At 37.6% G+C, this 9,650-nt stretch overlaps 1 protein-coding gene across 1 annotated transcript; it reads right to left on the bottom strand.

Moving 5' to 3' along the window:
* Positions 1 to 6,285: 6,285 nt before the first annotated feature.
* LOC122659559 (protein FAR1-RELATED SEQUENCE 5-like) lies at positions 6,286 to 7,457 on the bottom strand. The gene is made up of 2 exons (XM_043854662.1): positions 6,924 to 7,457; positions 6,286 to 6,834 (listed from the first exon to the last, which is right to left on the bottom strand). Exons 1-2 carry the CDS (start codon positions 7,455 to 7,457, stop codon positions 6,286 to 6,288), a joined length of 1,083 nt encoding a protein of 360 aa, XP_043710597.1.
* Positions 7,458 to 9,650: the final 2,193 nt, after the last annotated feature.

Genomic DNA, 9,650 nt, shown 5'->3' with positions numbered 1-9,650 from the left:
AACTGGTAGCTGCCCGCCTTTCCACGATACTGTCTTCTCTATTTTTTTTTTCTTCTCTCTCTCTCTTCTGACTAGTCAGAGCGACTAAATACTGAATCCGAATCAGCTACCCACATGGGGATGGGTGGGGACAGATCTGACCCCTCCATGGGACGTAGATCCCACACCCCCCATGGGATCCAGATCTGTCCGGACCTGTCCCCATATGGATAGCAGACCCATTAACCATTTATTAGTTTAATCTTTTTTTTCTTTTTTTTTTTTTTTTTTTTGGGTAAAGACATTTATTAGTTTAATCATTACATGTGGAAGACGATGTAGGCAAAGAAGTGGAGAAAAAATAAAGCACTCTGGATAAGACTTTCACTTTGAATTTGTCCAATATTTATGAGTTGAGGATTTGATTTATAGTCCCACATGATCAAGAAGAAGAGAGGATGTGAGAATAATGTATATTCTTTGATGGACAATTTTAATCCATTTTATTACGCTATCATATGATAATTGGGTTGGGACGTAAAATTTGATAGACAATTTATTCATTTTCATATCATCACGTATCAATGGTAAAAAATTCATATATTCATGTATTAATATAAGGGTTTAGAAATTTTTTTTGAAAAATCTAAGAAATGAATTCAGCATGTTTTCTATAGGGATAAAGGGGGGAAAGCTTATATACAGACAATGGTGTTAATTTAGAATCGAAACTGAAAATAAATTGGTTTTGGTTTTGGTTTCAAAAACTGGATTCTGTTGTCGGTTTGGTTTGTTTTCAATTTTATATCTAAAACCGTTAAATCGAATCGAATTATCTAGTTTCAAACCGAATAAAGAACTGGACAAAATTATATTTATTTTTAAAATTTTCAATCAAAGTTGGATGATAAATTCTATTCCTTTTTAGTGATTACAAAAAGTTTGGTGGACTATGATCCTAACAAATAAGGGTTTTTTATTAGTGAAAATATAAAAAATTGGCCCAAACACTTAAAATAGGATTTAAACTGAATATGAAACAAATTAAAACCCACTCAGAAACCGAATAAAAATCAAAACTAAATCGATTCAATTTTTGTTTTGAAGATGTGTTCTTATTCTTGATTTGGTTCAATTTTGATTTATACATTTTGTATCTTGAATCAAACCGATTTACAACCTTATATACAGTAAAGTGGACCTTACGTTCATACCAAAAAAAAAAAGTGGACCTTACGTAGAGATAGATCACCCTTCAACCAACTAAGGAGTCCAAATCGATTTAATGGTCAACATGAGAATCATTAATTCATATTGTTGAAAATTGTTAAAAAATAGCAAGAGAGGAGTTTTAGTGAGTGTCAGTCTGTATACAAGAGTCTACGTTATTATATAAGGAGAGAAGAGAGAAAGCTTGTGAAAGGGTATGTACACTAGGTCGTGCGTCCACCTTTTCCCCTTAATTTAATTGATTAAATGGTCAAATATACAAGTTATATTAGGTTAAGGAATTTTGATTCTACTAAGAAATTAAGAAATGGTCACATTGTTGATTTTTTTTCGGATCCACATCCTCTACTTCCTCAGCTCTACTTCCATCCTACTTCTGTGTGTTCCTAGCGTGCCACTTGTCCTGACAACCATCCAACGGTGGTTATTTGAAAAATTCAAATTTTTTTGAAATCCTAATTACATCTATTTGAACCACTTTAAATCTCAAACCAACCCCATATGACCGGTTCAAAACAAACCAAATCAAACCAAACTTATCTCCCATCTAGGGGTGTCAATAAAGCCCGGCTGGCCCGCGGGTCAGGGTTTAGGCAGGCCCGGCCCAACCCGACCCATTGACACCCCTACTCCCATCAAACTAAACACATTTCACTCAGGTTTCAGATCGAACGAAACCAGAACCTCTCTTGAATCCCTATCTCTCTCACTCATCCCTCTCACAACTCCTCAGTGGCGACGGTGACGGCGACGGCGACGGCGACGGCGACATTCTCTCTTTCTCACAAACCAGCGAAGAAAGGCCGTGAGCAAATCTCTCACAAACCAGCAATGGCGACGGCGACATCCTCTCTCTCACCCTACTACTGCTGCTCTTGCTGCTTTCCGGCTGCTACTGTGACGGCGACATCCTCCCTCTCATCCTTTCTGATTTTGGTGAGCCATTGCTCTGAGTTTTTTTTGCTGCATTCGTCTTCTAAATCCTCTGATCTTGGTGACCTATTGGCTCCGGTACTAGGGTTTGCAGACGAACACAACGGAGAAAGAGAGAGTACGAGAGCTAACGCTTACCTGAATCGAAGGAGAAACAGTGGAGGCTCGCAGGTATTTTGAGTTTTTTCTCTGTTACTCTTGATTTCACCAAATATTTGCTCGTTTTGCTCATTTTGGCCAGAAATTAGCTCATTTTGGTTTAAGAAAATGCCCTTTCTGTATCATTTTTAAAATTAAGGCAATTAGTATAATCAAAACTGAATATTGTGGTGTTCTAATGACATTGGCTATCAGTGTAGCCATGGTTTTTCTTCTGCGTTACTCTGTTGTTTTCTTCACATGTATGCAAATGCTGAGTCTTCCATTGTTGAGGACGAACCGCATGATTGCTTTCGTACACAAAATGCTTCCCCTTCTTGTTATTATGATTATCATTTCTTCTTTGTTATAGATTTGGTAAATAGAGAGGAAGGCCTTGCCTGGTTGTTGGCCTATCCTTTTTGTTAAAAAAATTGCAATTATTTATTCCCTCCCTTTCCCCTTCCCCCACCTCCGAAGGAAACAAGATCAGCAAGTGACCATGACAATAGTGTTACAAATATGTGAATATTGGACGGCATCTAATCTCTCTGAATATTCTGTTATCCTCCTCTCAAATACTCCATTTACAAACTGAAATGCTTAGAGGGCGGATCTCGGCACAATGGTAAGATGATGCAAATCTGAAGACATATTCACGAAGGAAAAAGTCCAAGAGAGGGGGCCAATCCATGGCCTAATATCATGCTGTTTTATGTGCTTTCATACTTGGTTTATTTATTATGTTTTTGTCTTGGTTTAGTTTAATTGAACCAAGTTCAATTTAAGTTGGTCTAATTCTAAGTTTTAAGTTAGCAATAGTTAGTTGCTTGGGTCTACACTTCTTACAAGCATGTGAGGAGGTTGTCTTGTACGTGAAGTCAGCTAGGGGGTTTTGAAGCAAACGTATATTAAACGAAACTATGGTAGATGGTTCTATAAATGCCCTGCAAATGAGGATCATCCAAATTCCTTCATGTGGGTGAGCTATTACAAGCCCGACGAATCTGCATCATCCACTCCTGATCGTGATATTGCCCATGCTCGTGCACCAAGATATCAAACACATCGGGACGATAGTCAAAATTATGTGGTGTGCCATATTAGGAAAATGGATTTAATAGTCCTATGGCGTATATGTGTTTCTGTTGCAATTATGTATCTTTTATTTCGGGGTTAAACTTCTTTTGTATTATTGAAGTTGAAAACATTACCCCCCTATCGAATTGTTCCTGGTTCATATCAGGGAACTGAGTCCTTGAATATTTTAAAATGGGATTTAGAGGAACAGTTCAGAGGCATAATTTTCTGGAAATAGTTAGATTTTGGATGATTGCATGTGGCTTATTTTTAGATTTTAGATTTCTTAGTCATTGGGATTTAAGGTAGAGAAGTGTTTATTGGGATTTAAGACCCAAATCTAGCCAAAAGTTCATTAAAACTATTGGGAAAACCAGGTAGGTAGGTGGGTAGCTATAGGCTATAGCTACAATTCACAGAGAATACTGATCGATGTGTAGTTTAATTTTGTGTTTTTTTTTTTTGTGATTTTCCATATGATATATCTATATATATATATATGTATTATAGAACCTATTTCAAGTGCTAGAAGATGAAGTGCAGAGCCAAGAAGCGAACGGAGTGGTCTCCCTCCAACCTGTACGAGAAAATACGAATTATCTACGAAGGGAAGCACATCCATTGTAGCACTAATTCCACTACTCATCCTTAGCCAGAAGAAACTTCAGCTTCGAGGGTCAACAACAAGTATGATTTGTACACACAAGTGTTTGGTGCTCCAAACAACACCAATTCCCATTTCAGGTCAGGCTTCTCACTTCCCTCAAACTAATAATTAACCCGGCCTTCAATAATAATATATATTGATAGATCATCATTGTGACCCTGATTGAGTGCAATAAGTTAGGCAGCTTGATCAGCTTCAGCAGCAGCAGCAACAGAGGTTATTGAGGTTGTAGGAGGCTGAAGAGTTCTTAATTATCTAGCTAGATAGCTAGCTCACCAAAATTTGGCATTGTACGTCAAGCAGGATTATACATTAATCTGCATATTCTCTTCCTAGAATTTCAAGTTATTGGAACCGATGTGGTACTATTACCTCGATCTATAACTCTCAATTCAACCATCTATCTCAACAATCTACAATCAAATAAACCGATGTGTTTCAATGAACTTTTACCCAATCTGTATCCACCATAAAGGGGTCGGATCCAGATTGGATTTGGCTCAAGAACTAATTTTTTTTGGCAGATATGGCAGTGCACATAGCAACCTGAGAGATACTAGTGAAGTGGATCATTTGGTGCTACTATTTTGTCTGTTCTCATCACATAGGATCTACAGGAATTATATTGCAACTGCACTGACACCACAACAATATCTAAGCAATCACAAATTCAAGTTAACATACAGTAGAAGTAGATTTCCACCCGAATTAGAAATACTGCTACTCTATTAATATCCATTCAAAATCACATTCACTGGAAGCATCAGAAAAAAACACATCCAGTGGAAATACATTACCCATCTGTTTGGTTGTTTTTCAAGTAAAAGAGTACAATCATACACTATTCAATACAAACCCAAACTACAATGTACTTCAAAACAAGCTATTCCATTTTTCATAACACTATTCTTCATTGTCCAAGCTTTCTGGAAACGGTCACCATGCTGCAACAATGAATCCCAAAAAATAATCAAAAATTGAGAAAGTTATTATCACAGTCATTAGATTAAAATTTAAAAAATAATTTAGCAACTTATTATCAATGTCACAGTTTCACCTGTTTCTTGTCCTGGAGATAGATCAACTTGAGCTCCTGTTGTTGAACCCTGCGAAGAACCTATTGCCTGCTCAATGTAAAAAGTGTAAAATAAAATTAATATTAAAAAGCAAGTTAGTATCACACATTTTTATTAAATATAGGTTTATTTGATTATACCAATAAAAGTGATCTGAAAGGCCGGTTCTCCGTATATTGAGATACACCACGAACATCTGATGTAGCAAGGCTTTGAAATGGTTCTTCTAGTGTTTCCATGCTAACAGAGGCTTGGCTTCTAACTGTTTTATTAGATTTCTTCTGCTTTCCCATAGTTTCAATGAAGGCCTTATGTCTTTTGCCACCACCTTTCCTACCTTCTTTTCTTTTTAGCACTAAATCCGTGTAAGCTTCAGAGCATTGAACTGAGTATTTTGTAGTAGGACATGCTACAGTCAGTGTTGCAAGCTCTTTACCCAAAATATCAGTATTAATGTTGCCATCTCAAAACCAGCGTCTGTATTAGCTGCTTGGTTTACTAGCTTAACATATTTAGGCATAAGATGCCTAAAATGTTGTGTGCGACTCAGCTGGACATCTTCCATCACTTCTTTTCCTTTACTGTCCTCCACCAAAATGTCTTTTGCTGCTCGTGTCCATCTCCTCAAAATGTATTTTTCAGGAATACACTTTATCTCGAGCACATCTAAAACTTTCAAGACATGGCAACATAGGATGTCATATATCTCAAATTTCCTGCAACTACATTCTAAAACCTGCCCATGTATCTTGTACAAGACTGCATGTTCTCCTTCCATAAAGTCACCTTTCTCATCAATCATTCCAACAATGTACTGGTGGAAGACATCATTTACAGTACGATCTTTTACAGAGCAAGCAAGAAACATGTCATGCTCCCTCCTAAATTCATTAAATATGTAAGGGGTATAAACTTTTCCTGCTTGTCTCAGCACTAGTGCGTTGCAACCCATGGCCCTAAGAAGTGTATTTCTTGCTTCAAACTCAGCCTTCAATTCAGCACGTTCATCCTCCACAACCAGTTCAAATTGCTTAAAAAATCGTACAAGATCTAATGTAGGTCTCAAATAATCTTTCAAATAACTGTTAATACTTTCACTGAGTTGTGTGTTCCTCACAACAAGTGTGAAAGTGTATTTCATATAACAACGTGTCCATTAATGTTTAATACTATAAATTCGAGCTAACCATGAATTATTCTCAAGTTGGTAATCATCCAGCAAAATTTTTCATGCATTCTCAAATCCTCTTCATTTTCATATTTGAATATGCATTTATTCAAATCCTTAAGAAAGGATGATCCATGCTTCATCAAATTATCAAAATGTTTTATCCCATTCTGCATTATATGCCAGGTACACAATCCATGCCATGTTTCAGGTAAAACTTCACCTATTGCCCTTGCCATTGCAGCATCTTGATCAGTAAAAATGGTTTTGGGCTTTTTCTGTCCATGAGTCTCCAAGAATGTCTCAAACAACCATTTGAAAGAAGGAACTGTCTCATCATACAGTAGTGCAGCTCCGAATATGGTCACACCCCTATGATGGTTGAATCCTGCAAAAATTCCAAAAGGCCTGTACTCCTTGTTTGTGCAAAACGTAGTGTCAAAGATAACATCACCAAATAGTGCATAGTCAATGAGCATCCTCGGATCTGCCCAAAATATGTTTGTTATCTGTTCTCCATTATCCAGTTGCAAAGAGTATGTAAATGATAGGTTGTTCCTTGTCTGGTTTTCAAAAAATGCTAGCAAACTCCCAGCTTCACCAAGGCTAGATCACGCTGACGTTTGGTTCGAAGGTAATTATTAAGATTTACCCTGGTGCAACCTAGGTTTTCGCTACCACCTACTTGCATGCCCATCAAATCAAAAGTGGCTTTGGGCCTGATACTGGAATCATCAGCCAAATCTATTCCATGGGCAACTATATTTGAGATTTGGCGTTGAGACCGCATCATATGAACAGTTGTTGGTGTATGCAAATCATGGTTGTGGTCATCAAAAAAATCTTTACATTCATATTGACCATCTTTCAACCTAGATATACACAATCTTGCAAGACAATCAGTTCTGGTTTCTGCACGAGGTTCCTTCGTGAGCATATCTCTCTTGTCCTTTTTCCGATGTCCATGTTTATTACATACAAATCTCCTCTGTTTAATGATTGTCGGATCTTCCTTGCTCCTATGTGCATGATCTTTCCTAATACTAAAACCAACCTTTCTACCATATTGATTATAAAACTCATATGCAGCATTTTCAAATTCAAAAGTCATGCCAATCCGAGGTTTGTCCTGGACAGACACATCTTCAACACTATTATCAACCGGTGAAAGCACTGGGTTGGACATAGGACCTACTGCAATTCATAGACATGTGAAACAAGAGTAACTACACATCAAAATTATAAGGATGATAGGTACAAACATATGCTTACAAAATTATAAGGATGATAGGTACAAACATATCCAATCCAAAAGTAATGTGTATAATTTTTTTTGCTTACAGGCGACTCTCAACCCAGAGCCCATCTTGAAACAACATCTCTGCTATAAAAAGCAAGTTAGTTGGCAGACCTGAAACTTTCCATTTCCCCATACTTGCTGCCCATAGTTTATTATATCAAACGGTTGCTTTAATTTGGATTGCGGTTTCTTTAATTTGTCTAATAATAGCTTATGAGAATAGACAGAAACTGCACTTGACCTTATCCAAAAGGGGATCCCATTTCATGGGGAGGTTTCTTTAAACTTGATTCAAGCTGGTGTTTGGGTACAAACTCATTAATTTAAGGGGTTGTCCTTCTTAAACCATTTGTTTTTTCCCCTTTTATCCTAATTTCTAACTAATTATTCATTAGTTAGGAATTAGGAATCTGCACATTTTTTTTTTTCATGGGGAGGTGGGGGGAGGTTGTCAACCTATTCGAAACCAAAATAAGATGAAATCCTGATCACAACCAAAATTTATAAAAAAATAAAAATTTAAACAGAAAGGGGAAAACAATAGCCAGTTTGTCCAGTTATGGAACAATAAGATGAAATCCTGGTCACAACAAAAATTTATAAAAAATAAAAAAAAATGACTTTGGCACTGAACTACGGGAGGGAGAGAGAAGGAACCAGCAGAGAGGAGAGAAAGACTGCAAAGAGAGAGAATGAAAAAGATCGTACAGAGGGGAAGATGGTTCGATAGACTATTATTTTTTATAATAAGCAACATCTAAAGCCATTTTGGGAAACCAGTGTCATAAGAGGTGAGTTTCCAAATATGAAACTATTCATATACACAGGCTTCCAAAGTCGAGCCACTTCCTACAATTGTGAGAAGCAACTAAAAGAATTAAGCATTCCCAACTTCCAGAGTTGGTTGGTTGTCCAAACCTTTTAACTATAAATAAGTCTGTTTTATGTGTGTGTGTGTGTGTGTGTGTGTTTTTTTTGTTGGGGGGGGGAGTTCTTTATAAGTAGGTCCTGGTTGACTCATATAAAGTACCACCCAAGCAATTGCAGATTATCGGGGCACTATAGGATGGTTGCACAATTTATGTATACCACACCTTAAAATCTCAATTCAAAGCAAGATCCCCAGAAAATGTTTTCTAGGTGTGGAGATATTAGTGGTCTAAGAGTAAGATCTAGAGCAATTGCAATTAATAATGTCAGTCCAATGTGAAACAAAAAATAATACCTCAGCAATGGAATACTCAGCAGTTGCATACATGTGAAGAAAACAACAGAGTAACACAGAAGAAAAACCATGGCTACACTGATAGCCAATGTCATTAGAACACCACAATATTAAGTTTTGATTATACTGATTGCCTTAAATTTTAAAATGATACAAAAAGGGCATTTTCTTAAACCAAAATGAGCTAATTTCTGGCCAAAATGAGCAAAACGAGCAAATATTTGGTGAAATCAAGAGTAATAGAGAAAAAACTCAAAATACCTGCAAGCCTCCACTGTTCCTCCTTCGACTCAGGTAAGCGTTAGCTCCCGTACTCTCTCTTTCTCCGTTGTGTTCGTCTGCAAACCCTAGTACCGGAGCCAATAGGTCACCAAGATCAGAGGATTTAGAAGACAAATGCAGCAAAATAAACTCAGAGCAATGGCTCACCAAAATAAAAAAGGATGAGAGGGAGGATGTCGCCGTCGCAGTAGCAGCAAGAGCAGCAGTAGCAGGGTGAGAGAGAGGATGTCGTCGTCGCCGTCGCAGTAGCAGTCGAAAAGCAGCAAGAGCAGCAATAGCAGGGTGAGAGAGAGGATGTTGCCGTTGCCGTCGCTGGTTTGTGAGAGATTTGCTCACGGCCTTCCTTCGCTGGTTTGTGAGAGAGAGAGAGAATGTCGCCGTCGCCGTCGCCGTCGCCACTGAGGAGTTGTGAGAGGGATGAGTGAGAGAGATAGGGATTCAAGAGAGGTTCTGGTTTCGTTCGATCTGAAACCTGAGTGAAATGTGTTTAGTTTGATGGGAGATAAGTTTGGTTTGGTTTGGTTTGTTTTGAACCGGTCATATGGGGTTGGTTTGAGGTTTAAAGTGGTTCA

The sequence above is a fragment of the Telopea speciosissima genome, chromosome 4 (assembly GCF_018873765.1).
Source record: "Telopea speciosissima isolate NSW1024214 ecotype Mountain lineage chromosome 4, Tspe_v1, whole genome shotgun sequence".
NCBI classification, from domain to species: Eukaryota; Viridiplantae; Streptophyta; class Magnoliopsida; order Proteales; family Proteaceae; genus Telopea; species Telopea speciosissima.
This window is presented reverse-complemented; position numbering and strand designations above follow the sequence as displayed.